This window comes from Malaya genurostris, chromosome 2 (genome assembly GCF_030247185.1).
Source record: "Malaya genurostris strain Urasoe2022 chromosome 2, Malgen_1.1, whole genome shotgun sequence".
Classification (NCBI taxonomy): Eukaryota; Metazoa; Arthropoda; class Insecta; order Diptera; family Culicidae; genus Malaya; species Malaya genurostris.
This window is the reverse complement of record NC_080571.1, coordinates 321,214,874-321,236,656: the sequence shown is the minus strand read 5'-3', so window position 1 is coordinate 321,236,656 and position 21,783 is coordinate 321,214,874. Positions and strand designations below refer to the sequence as shown.

Here is a 21,783-nt window from a genome sequence, read left to right as displayed (position 1 = left end):
TCGCACTACGTTTGGGTATTTCGAACCAATAACTGCAATGATTCGAACCTTCACGACTGTCGAGGAGTTTCATGAGTTTGGAGAACCATCCTCCCAGATTATTTCACGAATCAAGTCACGTATTTAGTTAACTGGTTTAGTGTATAGTTTTAAGTTTTTATTTCATGTAGACAGTCAGTCAGATGGAGCTAATAATAAATAAATAAATAAATAAATGAGGGTGCTAAAGAACAATTGAAAAAATTGTGATTCATTGTAGAGTTCTTCCGGTACCTTAAAAATGACAGCACTCACCACTAGGCGGCGCATAAGAAAGATTGCGTTGACATCATTTCGATTTTGAGTGTACCGTGAGTGAAAATAAACAAACGGTAACGTTGTCGCTTATGGTAACAAATTATTTATTTTCATAGATGGGAAAGTTGTGTTGTGCATGTTAAAAAAAACTAGAAAATCCTCTACTTTTCTTTCTTTCCTTCATTTTTAAAAGGGAACCGAATTGGAAACAAGTGGTTTTAAAGTATTATGTCTTTAAACATCTACTATAGATATTGTAATTATATCGACTTTATCTGCAGAACACTATTGTGAACATTGCGCTTATTCGTTAACGCCAATATGTGTTTCTCTTGATGATTGATTTCAGTCTATGACTGTTTTTCGCTGCTGTACTTGCTCCACAGCTTTCGTCGCAACACAAAAAAAACGAAGAAAAAAATTTGCATTGTGTCGATTAAAACTGTCGTTCTATGTTTCCCATTGCGCTATAAGGGAATGATAAAATACCAACCTGAACTGATCTCTCAGTTCTTTTGCACTGTAAAACGCACTCATCTGCAGTTCTCGCGACTTCTACAATGATATGCACATGAATGTTATTTCTGAAATCAGTAAATAGCTAATCTGTACTGCTACCAAGTGCATCTCGCATGTTTTTCAATGTACTAAACGTAACTGACGAACGAAAAGTTCAATGTGGAGAATCTACACTAAACTTTGATCTTTTCCATACGACTCACGAACATCCACGAATTCAACACATCCAACTTTTTGCATACGTGACAAACAAACGTCAACTTCTCGAAAATTAATTAACAACTCAAGAAGAAGATTTGTTCGAAGAACATAAACGCAAATCCGAATCGTTCATCTCTTTCTCTGCAACCCACGAAATACAAAAGTCAAACGCAATCGCAAATCGCCCGCATTGAAAGAGTTCAATTACCAAATACAAATAATTCGTATTTGCAATTACTTAGAAATTTGAGCTGCAAATATGAGATCTCAGTAGCGTTGCCAAAAAACTACCACCCGGCATTGCCTCATGTTTCATCTTGATTATAAATGATGCAAAAAATGTAATAAAGGTTTCAAAATGAATCCAATCAATCTTTTTACTTAAAAATAATTCAAATTGTTGAGCGAAAAATCTGTTTTCTACTGTAGCTTTTTGTTTATCTTTTTTTCTAAAAAATGATATATGTGACACTTATAAGGCTTATTTAAAACCATCATTTTGCAGGAAGTGATATGTGGCTACGTTTCGGCGTTAAAAAGTTACATAACTTTTTCGATTTTTTGTAAGAGAATTCGAACACTAATTTAAATGAGTTAAAAAAATAACACCCTCTCAGATTTCTTTTCAAACTTTCTTAATTGTATGATCCATCAGAAACCGAATATGGTTCATTTTTATCGATCAGGCATCTGTTGAATATTGATATTTGATGGTTGACTAGTTTTTCAGTAAATGTAGCTAAGCAGAATTGTGCGCACTAATTAGCTAGACAACTATTTGGAAGACAATTTTCTCGTAAAACTGCTCACAAAAGAGTAAGAATAAAATAAGTTATTTTTTTAGTGTCACCCTACTTTTACTCCGAAAACTTGATGTAACTCGATCGAATGAAGAGCCAAGAAAGTGGTTTTTTCATCAAAGTTACCCAAAGTAAAATTTTCTACAACTTTGCTGTAGAGCGCAATAATTTTTCAACTCAATCAAGAAGGGTAGATTCCAGATTTCTATCCAAATTTGGACTACCCTAATGACCTCTTAAATCAAAAGATGCACCAGTATCGAAAAATTACGTTTCGACTTGCAGTTCCGAAATTGCAGGCAATGAGTGACCATTGCAGGAAAACCATTACTTGAAACAACGGTTAAAAAAAATAAAAATTTTCCTAAATTTGTATTTGAATGTTCAGTTATATGAGTTAATGGTTAAGCAAACCGAATTACAATATATTCGCCCCCAAGTTTTTGGTTCCGGAATCGTTTTTGCTAACCACAATTTTTAGGGACACTATTTAAAGATATTGAATATGAAATTTTAAAAATATAAACGAAACCAAAAATTTCTATTACTGATAACTTAATTTAATAATTCATCAATTTAAAATGAGTTTCTGTTATTTTGTAGTACAAGTTGTCGTAATTGAAAACGAAGGAATTAAAAGAAAGTAAAATAACAAAACGTAAAACATATTATTTGTCGAACTCCAACCAAAAACATAGACTGTCTGGCTTATCCCACCATTTGTGAAATGAGACTTTTTCGTAAAACTATTGCATCTCAAAATTTTTCAAAAGCATGAATAAAATGCTATGCATTGTAAATTGCATATAACCTAAACCTAGTTCTCTATTCTCCTAGCCAAAAATTGGGAAGGAAAGTTTTTGTGAAGTAAATCACGAAGTAGGAATAGAGTTAGATTTCCTTTTCATTATGACGACGCATATTTCGACTTTTCTATTGAGAATCATTCCGTGATAACAGAAAAATGTTAGAGTAGCGACAATTTGTAACAATTGCAATTTGTAATTTTAACAAATAAAAGTATGGGGCAAGGTGAAGCAAATCCCATCTAGTAAAAGGTTTTGGCCAATAACTGTCATTTTACATCGGATCAAGCAGCTTCGTTTACCAAAATAGACTCACCTGGATTTGCCCCATCCCGGAACACTTTTGGATTGTTCCGGTAGTTCAGGAAATACTGCACATGGGCCAGCTCGTGGTGAACGGTTATAAAATCCTTGTGAGTCACAGTGGTACACATCTTCAAACGATAGTCCTTCCCATTGCAGAAATCCCACGCGGAAGGTTGACACAAAATGGGCCTATCCGGGGGCTGTGTTAGCACCGATGTGAGCCAAAAGTCCGGCGGTAGGGCACTCATATTCATCGACACGAAAAACTCTTCCGCGATTTGAAACATAACCAAGGGATTGTAGCCTTGTTTCAGCATTTCCGGCGTAACTTCCAGGAAACTTCTACCCGGGTACGGAATTAGCAAATCCAAAATGTTGTTCCAACTTTGTCCGTACATATCGCCGAGAATGTGATCCGGAAGCGGGACGTCCCGCTGGATTTTGTCTGGTCCATAGAACTCGCGCAGCTTCCGACGAACGTACGCATGAATCATTTCGTAGAGAGGTAGGATTTCTCTCCAAACTTGTTCCATTTCTTCCCGAAAGTCACGAGATTCGTACGGAAACTGCCAGTACGCAGCACCATTAGTAAAGTCTGAAAAAAATGGTTGAATGTTTGTAAAGAAATTGGTTGATTAATTATAAAAAATTATCTTACTGTTAACCCGAGCCGCATCGTTCGTAAGATCAACCAACTGCTCGAAAAGTTCGCGCATGTTTCTTCCGGATCTTCGTCGCCATTCCAACCAGGTATACTGCAGTTCGTTCCAATCTCTACTCTTAGCCATAATCTAGACGATTTCGTAAATACATGTAAATTACTTTAATAACAAGTTTACCAGCTACTTAGTTACTTACGTCTTTCAAATGCGGTTGAAGTCGCAAGCCACACTCGAACGGACGCTCGAATGCACATATCTGAGCTCCGTTGAAGATAGTCAGCATGTCGTTAACGATCCGATTATACTGCAAGGATACAATTGAATTAAAATTTGATTATTACCAAAACATACCACATCTATACAACACCATACCCTATCGAGTTGATCAGGAGGTAAGGCACTGGGACCGATGATGGACATAAGGCGAACTTGTCGATAGAGTTTATCATCGAAAATTTTAGTTTGATCGATGTGACGCATCTGATCCCACAGCAGACGCTGGAAATCGTTGTAACGCTGCTGAGATGCGATCTGGTGGAATAAAGCAGATATATCAATTAATAAAAATTAGGGGAGAGTCGGCAGCCTTGGGCTGTCGTATGCCTTGGATAACTCGTGTTTTATCGAAAAGTATTGATTACTTTAAAAATAAATAACCTTTAAAAATAAATAACCTCAAAATTTATTTTTGGGCTCCAGATTTTTCATCATTTAATTGACAGAAGGTAAGTTTCTTTCTTCAATTTGCATAAAATAATGAAATTGAGTATCAGAAAATATGATTTCATGATTTCATTACAATTCGAAAGTTGCAAAAAATGTTTCATAAGTAAGGATCTTAGAATGCACAATAATCTGCCTTGGGCCACTGACTGTCACATCAAAATATTCATTAGTGTTAATTATACGTCTGTCTTTCTGAAGTATTAAAAGTGTAATCGGCGATTTTTATAATGAGAGAAATTATTCAACAAAGAATTTCCATTAAATTTTGTATGCAGAATAAAGTGTCTGGTTCCGAAACATTCAGAAAGTTGCAAAAGGTGATCATTTTATGTCGCGAGCAAATGTTTTTGATTGATACAAGTTATTCAAAGAGGGTCAAGAACGCGTTGACGACGAACCACGTCCAGGACGGCCATCTACATGAACTGATGTAAAAAACGTCATCAAAATCAAGAAATTGGTACTCAAGAATCAACGATTCAGAGTCCTTACTGGGATCGTTAGAATATTGAAGGGTTAATAGAAGCCATTTTGAAAGATCATTATGGGCCGACAACTCTTGGTTTTTGCACCACGATAATGCACCGTCTCATACTGCATTGATTCTTCGTGATTTTTTTGCCAAAAATTCAACCAATATCGTTCCGTAACCACCGTATTCGCCTGATTTAGCTCCGTGTGACTTCTGGCTATTCAGCAAACTCAAATGACCGCTCCGGGGAAACCGTTTTGAGTCAATTGAAGACATCAAACGTGAATCGCTACGTGCATTGAAGGCTATTTCGGAAATTGATTTTAACAACTGTTTCGAGCATTGGAAAAAATTGGTGTTTTAATCCACCTAGTGGTGTAATGATGCCTTTCTCATGTATAATATTGTGTTATTCTATTCAAAAAATTTCTCTTCGATTTTTGAAAGAAACCAAGGGATTGTTTGTGTATTAACTAGTATAATATAGAGTATGAAACAGTGATTTGCTCAAGTATGTCATCCTTAAGAAAACGAAGCTGGTTTGCTATTATATGCACTTCCGGAACCGGAACCCGAGAACCGGTATAATCGAAGTCGGTTCGTACGGCACCAACAAACATTGCGTAACAAGCTCTACTAGTTTGTATGCAAATTTTGAAGATTTTATACAATTTTGCCGTTTGTTGTATCCGAAAATATGTAGTAAGTTTTGGTAGGACCATAAGACCTTTCATTTGACTCTAAGATTGACGGTTTTCAGTCCTGTTTACAACATTTTTTACGGTTTTTGTTCCGCCAGTTCAAGTGACGGTGAACAATATTCAACACACTTTACCCTATAACCTCTGAACCGGAAGTCGGATCCAGATGAAATTCAAGAATTTTGTATGGGTCCAGAAGACCTTTCATTTGAATCTAAGTTTGTGGAAATCGGTCAAACCATCGCTGAGAAAAGTAAGTGAGATCCATTTTGGTATATATGACCACTTTTTCCGATGCTTCCGTAACCGGATACCGGAAACCAGGATAGCCGAAATCGGTTTGTTTAGTTGCCTACTGATATAACTCCGGAAATGGAAGTCGGATTCGTCTGAAATTCAGAAATTCCGTATGGGACCAGAAGACCTTTCATTTGAATATAAGTTTGTGGAAATTGGTTCAACCATCTCCAAGAAAACCCAGTGAGATTATTTGACACACACACACTCCACCCCCCCCTTCCCCCCCCCCCCACCACACACACACACAAAGGAAAAAAACGTTGGGACAAGTGTATTGCGGCCGGGGGAGATTACTTCGAGGGAGACGAGATAGTTTTGGAAAAAATAAATGAAGAATTTTGACATTATGAACAAAATCCTACTATTTTTGCCCACAGTAGAACATCCTAATTAACGATATAACTTTTAGTAGAAATATTAATTTGTGATCAATACCACCCTAATCCTTTTATTCTTTACCTGTAAACATCAATTCAAACAATTCTAAATTCAATTATGATAGTTGTGACCCAAGACATCCGTCGTGGAGGGTGCCTTGGGTCCAGAGATGCCAGATCTCCAGATTTGTCTGTTAATCTGCAGATTGCGTACATAATGCAGACATTTTTTGTTGTGCTGACTTTCGCAGACTTTTAAAAATCTAGTTTTTCGCAGACTTTCGTAAAAATTTACAGACTTTTGAAATTTCCGCGACCTTTTTTCAGTTTAGTGTATCATACTTTATGTAGAAATAAAGACATACTTGCTAACTGCAATTTTTTCAGATATACAGACTTTTGCAACCCTGTCTGAAGATATTAGAAATTTTTACCTAATATCTCTGCTTAGGCCATATGTCATCAAAATTCGTGTACTCCAAACCGGAAATCACTCCAATTTCTCAGATATGGCCGAATTTCACAATTTAAAAATCAAATGATATATATTATGGTCCTTCAAATTCCTGTAGAATTTTGTCCGGATACGGTTTCCACTTCCGAAAAGAACTGTCATTAAGAGCAACGAAAGTGGGTGGGTAATATTAAGGACATAACACATGGATCAATAAGTCCCGAGACTAAAGCAGAGATGGCGCTCGTAGTAAACCAGTAACCACGTCTTTCTAGAGTACTAACCTTTGCTTGAAACGGGTCAAAATTTTAAGTCGATCCGACCAGAAACAGCTGAGTTATCGAGGTTGGAGTAAAGTCGTTTTGTAGTTTGTGTAAAAAATGGAAAAAACCGAGTTTCGTGTTTTGATAAAACATTGTTTTTTAATGGGTAAAAACACCGTGCAAGCGAAACAATGGATTGAAAAATGTTATCCGGACTCTTGTCCATCAAAAGCAACGATTTGTCGGTGGTTCGCCGAGTTTAAACGTGGTCGTACCGACACAAATGACGCGGAACGCTCGGGTAGACCTGTGGAAGCCGTTACACCGGAAAATGTGAGTGAAGTGACAGAAATTATAATGAAAGATCGTAAAGTGAAGCTCCGTGAGATTGCTGAGATGACACAGGTATCATATGGAAGTGTATTTACTATCCTTCATGAAAAATTGAGCATGAAAAAGGTTTTTTTCCAAGTGGGTGCCGCGATTGCTTTCGATGGAACAAAATGCACCCTGCCACAAGTCGATGAAAACAATGGCGAAATTGAACGAATTGGGCTTTGATCAGCTTCCCCACACCCCATACTCGCCAGATTTAGCCCCCAGTGACTACTGGCTCTTTGCTGATCTTAAAAAAATTCTCCAGGGAAAAAGATTAGGCTCAAATCAGGAGGTCATTGCTGAAACTGAAGCTAATTTTGAAGCGAAAGTTAAATTTTTTTATAAACATTGTATTGAAAAATTGGAAAAACGTTGGAACCATTGTATCACCCTAAAAGGTGATTATGTTGATGAATAAAAAGAAATTTTGCAAAAAAAATGTTGTTCCCATTGTTAGTCTCGGGACTTATTGATCCATGTGTTAACTGGATGATGTGAATACGAATAAAAGAAAAATGTTTCTTCACACTTCTGAATATCTAAGATAGTTATCCTAAGTTGATATATCGTGTGAATTGTGCAAGGTTACATTTGTGTACACACCTAATTGTAGTAGAGTACGATTAATTCACAAAACACTTATTTAAAAACCAAATTAATAAGACAGGACAAAAGAGAGTAAAAAATTGTTCACTTTCAGAAGTAAACACGGTACGAATTACAATATTTTCAATGCAAGAAAAAAGGTCATTAATTATCCATTTACTGTTATCAAAAGTCAACTGTGCAGGCTAGAATGAATGAAAATTTGTATCGCGAGAATGCAATGTTGCTCTCTGCATCAAAATCGTCGAAAGACAAACCAGCGTCATGAGTTTCTCCCATCTATGTTCGTTGATTACATGTTAGCAGATGTAATTTTGTGTCATCACCGAAGAAATTACGGCATACTTGAATTTACGTCAAGCGTGAATTTCATTTTTTCTAAGAGTGTAGACTCAAATGAAAGATATTATGGTTTCACAATCTACACATTAAAAAACAGATTCTCGAGCTTGGCATAATGAAATACGGAATTAGATCGGCCACACGAAATTTCATTGGTTGTTTAATAATTCATCTACTCTTTTCCGAAATTCGTGTTAAAGTTATATTCCGATATCCCGGAAAAGCGTATTTTTTCCGAAGTTTGGCACAATATATTACCGAAATTATCAGTAAACATATATCGAAATCAGCAAATTTTGTCGTCATTTCTCGGGTTGCTGGGAAAAATATTAATTGGGTTTCGATATTCCGCGAAGAGGTAAATGAAATCAAAAACTATCTTCATTCCAAATATACTTTTAAATACTCGCTTATTTTCAGGTAGAGGCGTTCAGAAGCACTAGTAACAATAGTTTTTGTCGTGATGGTTTTCCGCGTGAGCTTTTCTTTTTTTAATTTTCAATTTGAATGAGTATTTATAATACACCGTCTTTTCCCAGCTTATGTGATAATTATTTCATACAATAATGAAGCAAAAATTTTTACTTCGGTAATTCAGGATTCAATCCTCAACGCTTTTGTGGAGCTCATATCAAAACTGTTGCTAACAAGTTCGGAAATAATTGACAGTCACTAAAATTAGTATTACCGAGATTCTCAGTAATTATACATTTTGTCGAGCTGATTGTCGAGCAGCTATTAAATTGAAACTATTGAATTTTGTCCGGATCTGGCTTCCGGTTCCGGAGTTACAGGGAGAATGGGGTTCAAAATCTTAAACCGTCATTTAGAGCGACGAAGCAAAAATAAAAAATGAATCATATAAATAGGTCTCAAAACTGTTTATAAATGGAAAACTTTATGCTAAGCTATGAGAGAATTAAATCAAGTTATCTCATTTTAACTAAAATTGCATGAAAATAGAGATTATCAATACTAACTTGTTCATAATAATCTGCTATTCTATCGATAACATATATAACGGACTCAATCACTAAAACACGATAGAATTCAAGCATTCCGCATCGAGTTTAGTCGTTTTAGAGCTCGATTGTTTTGTTATTATAATCTCAATTGTGGAAATTCGAACGAAGCTCGAGGAATCGAATAATTTTTTAACACCAAAATGTACTTTTGACTTAGTGTTTTTTTCTGAAATTAAGTACATTGGTTTCTGTAAAACTCTCCTTGCTTAAATGGCATGATCTAACATAAAATTTATTAATTTCAGGGTCAAACACATTGAGCCATTTTATCGTCGGCAAAGTTCAATGCTAGCACAGTTTTGAATTGTCTTCCTTCAACCAGCAACTCTAGAACAGTCTGTTTGTATATCGCCGTCATTTTCTCACGGCATCAGAAAATGGTCACACCTCCACCTCCTGCCTGTTCACCCCCTTTCCAATCTATTACCATGCGCGTCATTTTCCACCCGAATACCGGTGACCAAGCTAATTTTTCACTTCACCACACGGCCACCAAACATACTATTTAAGAAGATTTGTACTTTTTGTTTTGCTCTTAAACAAAAGCTTAGAACAAGATATAATTCCGCGATTCTTGGCCATCAGCCTCACATGCAGACACGCATGCCCACATGCGGTAGAAGACCCTATGCATGTTGTGTGTGTCAATGTCAAACCAGAAACCGCGATTTTCCCAGCATTGTGTGACCAACTTTGCATGCGGTGATCGTAGGACCCCAATCTCGAACAGCCCCTGATCCAAACTTCTGTAGATTTATTACTGCTTGACACGATTCTTACCGCTTCGACCTGAGTCGCCTCGTTCACGTTGGTCTCAAAGTTCCACTGGGCTGCCACGTTGAGCGAGCATTCCAGCGAACTCTTCCGATCGATGTCAACCAGGAAAGAACGCAGCTTTTCCGTTTCCTGTCGAAAACGACGCTCCTCCTCGGCGCTTCGAAACGGACCTTGGTTGTAGGGATCCCGGGGACGATCGAAGTTGGGATTATTCTCGGGACCGTAAGGTCTTCGTTGGGGATCGTACGGATTCTGCCGATTGTACGGTGTTCGGTCCTGATAGAGATTTGGATTGTCGACATCATTTAAGTACGGACGACGATCGGGATCGTAGCGGCCATCTGGGTAGCGATCCCGGTTGTACCGATCGTCTGGTGCGTTCGGATTGTATGGAGCCCGGTTTTGATAGAGATTCGGGTTGTCCACGTCCGACGTGTACCGATTACGGTCCCGATCATAAGGATACCGGTCGCGATCCCGATCGTAATTTCGATTGTCATCGTTGTTGTTGTTGTTGTTGTTGTTGTATCGGTTCCGGTCGTCGTACGAAAACGGCTAGAAATGATATTATCACTTAACCAATGAAACATCATGTGAACTTGAATGACTCACCCTGCTTTGCCGATCCTGACGGTCATCGCTATTCCTACCCTGAGGATAATTTTCCTCATCTTCGTCCACTTCTCCATCCCCATCACCATCGTAGGGTGGCCCGAACCTTTCACTCCTCGTTTGATCGTGGTTGTTACTTTGCTTCTCAGTATAATCAGTGTCTTCTTCCTCTTGTAAATCCGTATAACTGTTAGGTCGTACGTCAGGTTTGATAGCGGGCTCACTTTGGGAACCACGTGCTGGCAAACGATGCTGCGGTTCAGCTTGGGTAGCCGTTAGTTGCAAAACTGTCACCACACATAATGTAACCCTCAGAAGGGTTTTCGGCTGGTGGCACATTATGGAATTCGACATTTTTTCCTATCTTAATGGCTTGCAAACATACGCGGACAGCTTCGAAACACTTTTAACACAGCACTACTGGTTTGTTCACGTCAATTTGGAAATTTATGCAAATTCGATATGGGTTATTCAATTTTCTGTTTTCAGTTAATGCATGAATGGTATCACTTTGCACTGGAAATGAACTTCTTCACACTTTCTCGTCACAGTTTCACCACATTTAGAAGTCATGCTTTTGTATACTACATGGTTTTCAAATTTATCATTGAATCGCTTGGAACAATAAATTATTAGATAACTGTAAATTGAAGGAATTGATTATTCGAAGAATATAGAATTGGAATAAAAGCTTAAACTGCAGAAATTAGAATAAAAATTGCAACAGAAATTGTATTATTATTCTGAATATTGAACAAAACTCGCCACGGGATTTTCTAAGTATAAGATTGAATTGAACCAATCGGGGTCGTTATTTTGATGTGAAAATAAATAACAATTTCTAAGGCTGAAAATAACTACACAGATAACAATATTTTGTGAATTTACATTCAATTTTATGCACATATTTGGAGCAGGCAATTGAATAGAAACATACATTACAAAACTAAACGGTTTTTGAATATACAGTCTTGTTCAATGAAAAACTAAATGTAATTCAATGTAATTTAACATCAACCATGGTTTTAAATCAGATTTTCATTTCGACTGATATCTATTTTATAGTACTATGGATTTACATGGCGTATCAGTTTAATCTTTTCTTTCTGTGTAATAGTCTTTTTTTTCTGATAGTAAAAAGGTTCAAAGGTTATGAAACGGATTTTTCATTAAAAAAAGCAAATACAGAAGGTATTCAGAATACCAAACGTATGAAACTCCCCAATCACACGGAAAGTCCCCAGTCACAAAATTAAACTGTTTCTTGTCCTTTTAACTAAAAATAGTTTTTTTCTTTTTTCTTCAACAAGTTATTTGAATATTTATCATCGCTTTTGAATCGAAACGGTACGGAAAGTTGAAATATTTGATCAAGTAATTTATCAAGTAAAAACTTTGAAATGGTTACTAAATAAATAAACTTTTTTTTCTCAAACTAAAATTATCTAGAATCAATTACACATTCCAATGAATGAATTATCTACTAATGAAAAATTAATTCACTGTAACACGATCACTTTGAAGAAAGAAAAAAAACAGCATATTTGTTTTTGAAATCTGTAAATATTCAAAACATTTATTTTTTATTTTTAAGAACAAATTTGTTTATCCGGTTTTCACAATCAAAGTGTTTACCTTACTCATATAGAAAGGATATGAAATTACTGTAAAAACCAACTTCCAAACTGAGGCTCGATGGACCGATTGGCATATACCATTCGACTCAGTTCGTCGAGTACGCGAAATATTTGTGTGTGTATGTAACAAAAATGTGTACTCGATTTTATCGGAGATGGCGGGACCGATTTTCACAAACTAAGAGTCAAATGGAATGTCTCTTGGTCCCATAGGTTGCTATTGATTTTTTTCTGAAGTAACGGATTAAAATGTGCGCTCGATTTTCTCTGAGACCGCTCAATCAATTTTGTCCAACTGAGATTCAAATTAAAGGTCTTATAAACCCATAGCCTGCTATTGTATATCATCTGGATCCGAATTCCGGTTCTGGAGTTACGGGAAAAAATGTGCAAAATGAACTGAATAAATGCACTCAAATGAAAGGTCTTACAACACCATATAACCCTACCCTACAAAATTTCATCCAGATACGATCTCGTGTAAAAATTTTATATTCAGGAGCGTGTTTTCATACATGACACGGAAAAATCAAACCAAATACATTGATTTTTATTTAGATTTGGCTGCTGGGTCCGGAAATACAGGGCAGTGTGTATAAAATCGCAAAGTAAAATCTTGGCATTACATTAATTTTGCGGAATTTGACCTTCCTGTTTCAACAGACTTCGCAGCCGATTCACAGCGTACTGAATCGTTGCATGGCTAGTACTACGATCCTACTGACACTATGAATCCTTCCAGGTCAGGGTTCGAGCATACGAGAACTGTTTGTAAGACCAGCGCCCTATGCATTGAACCGCCAACCCAGGTAATTAAAATTGCAACCTGTCATATAGAGCGATAATGCAAAAACGTAAAAAATCTTCTAAATTTGATTCAAAACTGTTCCCATTTTTAGGGAATCCTAGTTGCTGGCCAAATGAACCGATTTCAGCATACGGGTTCCCAGCTCTCGGTTCCGGTCCCAGTACCGGAAATATTGGTCAAAAGCTCAAAGACGGAACTCTTTTCATTTTCTCAGATACAGCTGAGTCGATTTTCACTAGTCTAGACTCAAAAAAAAAGGGTCTACGTCTATAAAAATAGACGTGCTTTTAATCTTTATTCGGATTTCACTTCCGGTTCCGAAACAACAGGGTGAGATGTGTTTAAAATTTTAAGCCTTCATCTAGAGCGAAAATACAAAAAACGAAGAATTCCGAATAACTTGGGTCAAAACTTTCTGCTAATGTATGCTCAAACAAACTTTTTTGTTCTTTTTAAACATTCGAAGAAAAGTTTTTTTTAAGAATCCCTTGGTAATATTAATAAAAACACGCATTATATAAGAAAGGCATCCTAACACCACTAGGTGCATTAAAACAGATTGATTAAATCGACTCTCGCGGTGACGTTCCCTTACTAACATGCAAATCAAACTTAGTCTGTAGGATCAGACAGTTCCGATACTTTAAATGCAAAAACCGGATAAAAACATTTGTTCCAAAAAAATACAGACCTTAAACGGGTCTTCGGAACTAAGTTACTAAATTTACCGATGTTTGCTTTCAACCGTTTTTTTTTTATACTTCACAGTATTTGCGTACTATGAATAATATCAATAACAGTTTCTACAACCAGAGATGCCAGGTTTAAATGGTAAGGTAAAAAGCGTCCTTGAAACCCACCAGGCCCAGTTTGCACAACACTTTTTTCTGACTCAATTTCAACAAGATTAGACTGCCCTCGGCATCTTAGAGCCTAAGCAGTGTGCCTTTCAACTTACATTAATAAATAAAAAAACAAGAATGGACACGAGGCTTTGTTAGTAAAGTAAAAAGGTGGGAGGGTAATGTCAGAGACATAACTGGATGACGTGAATACATGCTTTTTCCACACATTCGAATATCGATAATCACACGTACTAGTTGTTTGATTGTGTAAATTTTGCAAACTTACAATGCGTCACTTGTATAATTGTAACGGTAAATTCAAGTTGGGAATTAATATGACATTAATTTCAATAACTTACTTATCAAGCCCATCTCGAAAATACAAATTGTGTAACGATTTGAAAGAATATGTACATACAAACCGAGTGTAGAAATGTATATAAATTATTGATATCCACTCGCCAAGCGTGAACAAAAAGTATCTATAAATCTTTCATGTGAAATGATAAAGCCATTTCTAATTCCACATAAATCTTGCTTGAATATTCTTCAGCTCTTTTATGCCAAAGATTTTGATGGGAAACAAGGAATGAACAATTCTGCAATAGACGAGAAAACCAATTTTTTGAATTTGAATTTTAAATTGAATGACTAAATTAACCGTTTTGAACAACATTTACAAATGCGTCTTCCTCGTATTAGTCAGTTCAAAATACTCATCGGTTACAAGCATACATAGTTAATGTCTGTTTTACTAGCAAACAAAATATGTCGTAAGCCCACTGAATACAACCACTAAAAATATTCGGTATTTCTGTATGTCGACTTTGCGCGATACGTTTTGTGCGATGGTTCGTTCAATTCATGCGGTTGAAATTTCATGCGTCTCATTTTGGCACTGAATTTCACCTTAATTCTCGTTCATACTGTACATCTCAGAAAACTTCAATATTATGCTGCTGCGTTAAATACCACAAGGGATTCTACCCATTATTATACAGTGTAAATTTTAAAAAGGCACTCCATAATAAAGTAAGTCGTATTCACGACAAAATATTCATCTGTTTCACAAGATCGTATAATCAATTGTCTAGCTTATTGTTGATCGATAATGATAGAAAGTTGTAAAGGTTTGTGAATTGGAAGAAAAACTACAAGGATCAGTCCCATGGGGTTGTTCGAGCCGTTGATGTGGAACAAGGTAACCAAAATTTCTAATGATCTACAATCAAAAAGTTCAATCAATCCGAAACAACACCGAACATCATTTGTCTTGATTTGCATTTGTTTTATGACCGACGAAATTACACCATTATCCCAAATATATGCAATTATATCTTTGTACATACTTGCGATTTCGATTAGTAAGCTTCTCTTCGCCAAGCTTGTGTTCAAGTTTTTTATGCAAGCAGTTTTTAGCGTTAAGTTTCTCTACCATTCTGCGATTTCGGTTGAAGCGATAAACTATTTCTCATTATCAATCGAGTTCATCTAATATAAATTAGAAATTAATCTTAAGCACTCAAAATTTATCCAGAGGTAGTTGTCAATTTCTCATGGGGAAACGACATAACATGGAATTCCGAGCTTGCGCGACACAAGATCAGAGCATACCAATTAAGGGCTGAGGCCAGTGTGTTTTAGGACGTTTTAAAGGGCTATTTTCACGCTTCAAATCTTATTTTTTCAGAAACGGTGACGAATATCAAAAAACCCAACTGACAATCTCTTAGAAATTTAGTTTAGATTATTCTGTGAAAATTTTAGAATGATTGTTTGACTTTAGCGGTCGGGAAAGTCTTTTTTCTGGAGGAAGATTTGCATAGCTGAAAACGGCAACTTTCAACTTGTTCATTGAAAACCTCGCTTTCAAAAGCATGGATCAAAAATCTATCCTGACAATGTCTAGATAATTTAGTTTAGATGCGATTAGTGCATAAAAACATATATGTTGTCGCGATGAAAATTAAGTGAAAGTTATTTTTGTGGAGGTAAGTCGGTTTCTATGTCGGCGCCATTTTAGTTCCCTGGTAACGTAACGAAACATGAGAGAGAAATAAAATCGGCTCATCACGGCTGCCAAACAAGCGGTAGCTTTATTGGATTTTATGTGATGTAGTCAAACTTGTAAACGAAAATATGAAAACTTTCTTGGCCACCCAGTCATTTTACACATTTACGAGAGAGCATGAAGAGAAATGTAATACGCACAGCGAGCGACACGGTTTTACGCTAACAACTGGCATCAGCCCTTGAAGCTTCAAATCGTTTTACGGCACGTTTTTGTCTTGCTGTCTAGCAACAACCTACCTCTAGCATGCTAGGAATAGGACTGAAACGTTAGCTTTAATTTCGCTTCTATTAATAGATTCGCGTGCTTCCAACAGCTTCGCTTTTGCATCGATTGACCAATCAGAGCGAGGCTCTCTCTTTGATACATCGCTTACTCCTTCAAAACCGTCGACAGCTTCGCTTTTGCATCGATTGACCAATCAGAGCGAGGCTCTCTCTTTGATACATCGCTTACTCCTTCAAAACCGTCGACTATGGCAGGGAAATCCGGTATACTGGAGATTTTTTGCAGACAAAAGAGGACACTGCTAGCTATTAATCAACATTTCAATGATATACAATTAAAAATACATGGCTATGAACCTTCAAATCAATACGTAGACATATTTCCTATCAAATGATGAAATAATATTAATAATTGATACAAAACAGACTGAGCTGTAAGTGTTTAAAACCTGACCACATTTCTACGTGTAGTTTTTCTTGAATTTCTGATTTGCACCCCTATATAGAAAATAAAGATGTGTTCCACATCAAAAAACCAGAGTTATAAAATAGGTTGATTACTTCCTCTAACGTGGAAAAACAAAAGTGAAGTCTATAAAACAGTACACGGTAAAATGTGCAAAAGAAAATCAAATATGTGTACTAATTTTTCTTAGAGATGGCGTGGCCGATTTTCAAAAACTCAGATTCAAATGAATGGTCTTATGATCCTTCACAAAACTTTTGAATTTTATCTGTATCCGACTTCCGGTTCCGAAATTATAAACTGATTAGAGTAAAAATTCCAATTTAAAATTACTTACTCGCTCTTCTCAGAGATGCCGTGACGGATTTCAACAAACTTTGATTCAAATGAATGATCCTATGGTTCCATACAAAACTTCTGAATTTCATTTGGATCTGACTTTCGTTTCCGGAATTATAGGGTAAAGTGTGTAAAAACTGTTATACCATCACTTACAGGAGCGAAACAGAAAACGAAAAAACCAAATTCTAAACTGACCCAAAAACAACTCCAAGCAAACTGATTTCAGCTATCTTGGTTCCCAGTATCCCAGATTCCGGAGGCACTGGAAATAGTGTTCATACTTTCTCAAATGAATCTTACTCACTTTTCTCAGTGATGGTTTACCCAATTTTCACAAACTTAGGTTTTAATGGAAGGCCTGTGGTCTTGTACGGAATTCCTGAATTACATCCGGATCCGGAATTATAGGGTAAAGTGTGTTAAAAGTTTTATGCCATCACGCGGGCGAAACAGAAAACGTGAAAAAATTCTAAATCGGTCAAAAAACTACTCCAATCGCTAGTCATTAGCAGTAAACGATCAACTAAACCAATTTAGGCTATTCTTTCTAGAATCTAAGAAAATTATTTTGAATAACACCCCACCCGCATAGCGTTTTGGCTACCTGGGCAGCCATGGCCACCAGAAGGCTACCAAAATTGATTCAGTTACGGTTGTCAAATCCAATTTGACAAAACAAAGTCGCCTGTATCCAAGTTAGCCGAGCGTTTTTATCTTCTCACCTTCGCTGAAAATGTCAAAGATTTCGATGTGGAAAAATCCTGGTGGATACGGTTGTATCGTTTGAGTTGTATTCCTGGCAGCGGTGAGGCAGCCGGTCACCAGAATGTCTGCCAGCCATATTTTTCCAGCTGGCAGCGTTTAGTCAGCCATCTGGCAGCCATGCGTATGCGGGCAGTATTGAAGAAAACCAACGTATTATAATTATGATAGTATAATTGATCCGCTAAAACAGCTTTTTTAATACAATGAATTTCAAGTACATGTTTCTAAAATTTACTTCAAATGCAACGCTCCATTTATGTGCATCTTACGAGATGTAAAATCACAAGGTTTTTCTAAGTGTGTACAATATCGTCATACAAACTCAAAACTCTGCGTGATTGTTCGAGTGAAACGTGCCTCGTTGGGAAACAATACCGTTTTCGTTCAATGAACTGTCAAACAACCGGTAAAAATGAGTGTTTTGGGGTGCTCTTTAGAGCGGCTATTCTTTTGTTCGGGGCTTTTCACACAGAGTTTGAACTTAAAAAACGCTAGAAAATTACACACTAGGTCTATGAAGTCAGCCGAGAGGATGTTCGGACCAGTAAACAGAAAATGGGTCTTTCAAGAACTCGACGAATAAGATTACTGAATCCCTCTGTATTGCATCGAGAAGGTATCTCCCAATCTCTCGACGCACACAGCTATTACGACGACATTATCCACTTTACAGAACAGAAAATCAGAACTGCTACTACTAACGGCGAATTCTAAACTGAATCATCAGCTCATCCATTGTAAGATAAAAATGAAAGAACACCTTCTTCTTGAAACTGGGAACGACGCGTTTCAGTAAAAATTGTTTGAATTGATTTTTATTACATTCTACGTATTGTGATATTATGGCCAGAAAAATCAGCAAATAAACTGCGCTTCGGAGCAATTGAATTTCAATTTAAACTGTTATGCACTGATAAGTCGATGACCAAACGTGAAGATAAAATAAGTGCGAATAACTGTTTTACATCTCCGCATTATTTTATCTAATTGTAAAAGCTCTAAAAGCTGTAGCCCAAAATATTTTTTTTCAGAAACAGCCAACAGAAATTCTTGTTAGTATATACTCATTTTCTTTATTTCCACAATCAAAAGCTTTTATTTCCAATATTCATAAAAGTTTGATGATCTTAACTACCATCTTATGCATCACTCAGTCGATTTATTATCAGGATTTGCAACTTAACACATGCAATAAACTTCTTTCATCCTTACAGTTATTTCAGAATTCACTGAATTTATTTTGAGTTCTTCTTATGCCTAAGAATATTATTAGGCTATTCCACTACGAATAGTTTATTTTTAGTATTTATTTATCCGTGATCCGCGAACCACTCTTGAATGGCCACTTTAAACTCGTATTCACTAGCCCATTGAAAATCACTAATATTTTTCACCGTCACGGGGGCACACTCTAATCATGCTCCTCGGGGAGAACTTCCGACTTCTGTTAACCGTTCGCGACAACCTTCCGACGTAAACTGGGAATCATATTCCGGTTTCGTTGCGTTGGCTGGCGGCTATCATCAAGTAACCGCCACTTCGCATATCGTCAACTTCCGATGGAGAGCCGTGCCCAGATGCGGGCCGGTAGCAGCGTGTACTTCATATGTGTGTGAACCAAGGTGCTCGGTGATAAGGGGAGACCCGACACTGAGTCAACCCGACATTCAAATTAACCTGCTAGTTAGACAGTCGGAGTAAGGTAGCAACCTCTAAGATATATACGGTCCCGTCGCCGCCAGCCGCAACCGCATCCATCACCTACACTCACGAAAAAGGGCTTTTGCTGAACTCGTGAGCTCACCGACGGATGAAAATACTAAGGAAATAAATGCGGCACTTGTTTAGTTTCTATCTGAAAAATACTGTGTGTAATTGAAGGTGAGTATGCATTTGTAGGAGTATGTCGCGGTTTTTCCGCCGACAATTTGCTTAGACCACCGTTGGTCGGCATTGTTAGCTGTTATGTTTTTGTCCCACGTGAGGGGTCTACTTTAAATCTCAATCGAATTCAGTTTATCGATGAGCATTTTTAAACTTGCAACAAATATTTGCGATCAATTCATATGAAAACAAAATTTCCTCATTTAATTTAATGCAGTATCACTTGGACTAACTGCATCCGAGGACCCCTCCGCCTACTGACCAAACGCCGGTGACTTCAACGCGTGATAAGAATGGAAGCATTTGTACTTAGCAGTCCGATGAAAATTAAACTGCCTCGCGGTTCATTGCTGAGTAGGCGAGCAGCATGAGTCAAAACAGTACTGTAGTTTACTACAGATATCGAAGCATGCACCAACAACAAAAGACACTGCCTAACTCGCAATGAGATACCGTGGCTTTGAGGAGGGTAAGCATGCAAACACGACAGCTGATGAGGGGAGGCGGGTCAGTCACCATTTCATCCGAACAATGCGTTTGATTCTGATAGGTTGTGGATGGTTTGTGGGTTCGGATTCGTCCTCGACTTGCGGTACAACACCTGATATGTCACGTTCGAGGTTTTATGACGCCCATTTTTACAATTATGTATTACAACACTTTTGCACGAACTTTCGGAACACCGAAATGGTTTTTTTTTGGGGTAACAAAAATGTCATAAAACACCGATGCAAATTGGATTCATTGCTAAGAAACAGTTTCTTTGGAGAAGGACAATCCGTTGCTTTCAAGGATGACTAACCAAACGTACGACTAGACACATATCAGAGGTTTCAGAGCATTTAACGTCCGGTGAGTGACGGTGACACATTCTTTAGATTTGTATGATAATGAACAAATACAATTACATACCTTTAGTGATTCGAATGTTGTGCAATCATGTACCCATAGTCAGCTCAGTTCCTCGATTCACCTTACCCATTTTAGTTCGTCCCTTTAAGCACACACATAAATTCTATTGATAAATATCGATGCAAAAAATCACCGGAATGTTCGGTAATTGTATCGGTCAGTAATTGCAAGGCATTTCTAAATTTGGAAACTGTCATTTATTCATTTAGGGGTTAGCCAAATTTTGTGCTAGGGCACATAACCGTTTTTATTATTTTTACGTTTCGTCTTTGACTCGTCAGTGCAGAAAAGTTCAAATTGAACTGCTTAGTGCTAAACTCGGCAGTTCAATTTTAACCGCTAAGCAGACGTAAAGTTTCTACTATTTACAGAACACATTTTGTTTTGCAACGGAGTGCAATGTCTTTTCTGACGTGCCGAACGATAACGTGTTTTCGACGACGAAACAAAAAGTGTTCTGTAAATAGTAGAAACTTTACGTCTGCTTAGCGGTTCAAATTGAACTACCGAACTTTGGAACTAAGCAGTTCAATTTGAACTGCTCTGCACTAATGAGTCAAAGACGAAACGTAAAAATAATGTCATTTATTGTCGAAAGTGTTAGCAAAAGTTTTGCCGAGTTGAAACGTCAAAACCCAAAGGGGAGAATTTTTCAACAGTAAATTCCATTAAAAATAAAGTACTTATTACATAAAAGTGCAAACAACTTGTCAATTTACACTTCGTTCTCAGAATTTATTTTACAGTGTCAATATTGTGGATGACGCACATTTCTTTCATTTTCAAGTTATTGAAGAAGTCGTAGAATCTACTTCGATTATCGTTACACGAACATTAAGGGTTGAGCACAGTACGTTTAGGACGTAAAATTAGTTTCAAATAATTTGTTTAATGATTTTTCTTTATTTAAAAGATATTTTATTCAGGCCTATTTGCGTACAAGCTTTACGTGGCCGATTTTGCTGAGTTTTTAGATAATTTTTTTTTTGTATTGGATCTCGTTGTCACCCTTTTTCTAGGGGGAGAGGAGCTTCCATTTTCCTCCTGCGAGGATTGAGGGGCAGTTTGTTCGTGGTTCGTCTCGTCATCCATTGCCGTGGTATTGTTGTTGATTTCGTTGCTAGTTGCTGTAGATGCGCCTTGTTGTACATTGTTTGCAGTTGCTGGTTGGTTGGATGGTAAGCTGTTAACTGCAGCTGGTG

At 37.1% G+C, this 21,783-nt stretch overlaps 1 protein-coding gene across 1 annotated transcript in view; it reads right to left on the bottom strand.

Annotated features, from left to right (window-relative positions):
• LOC131431287 (angiotensin-converting enzyme) overlaps positions 1-19,249 on the bottom strand; it is a 265,227-nt gene extending 245,978 nt beyond the window's left edge. The window contains exons 1-7 of the mRNA XM_058596902.1: positions 18,921-19,249; positions 10,625-11,264; positions 10,016-10,567; positions 3,964-4,122; positions 3,788-3,895; positions 3,588-3,720; positions 2,940-3,524 (exon numbers count right to left, since the gene is read on the bottom strand). Of these exons, the coding sequence (XP_058452885.1) occupies positions 2,940-3,524; positions 3,588-3,720; positions 3,788-3,895; positions 3,964-4,122; positions 10,016-10,567; positions 10,625-10,978 (1,891 nt within the window). The 5' untranslated portion in view covers positions 10,979-11,264; positions 18,921-19,249. The remainder of the gene's footprint in view (positions 1-2,939; positions 3,525-3,587; positions 3,721-3,787; positions 3,896-3,963; positions 4,123-10,015; positions 10,568-10,624; positions 11,265-18,920) is intronic.
• Positions 19,250-21,783: the final 2,534 nt, after the last annotated feature.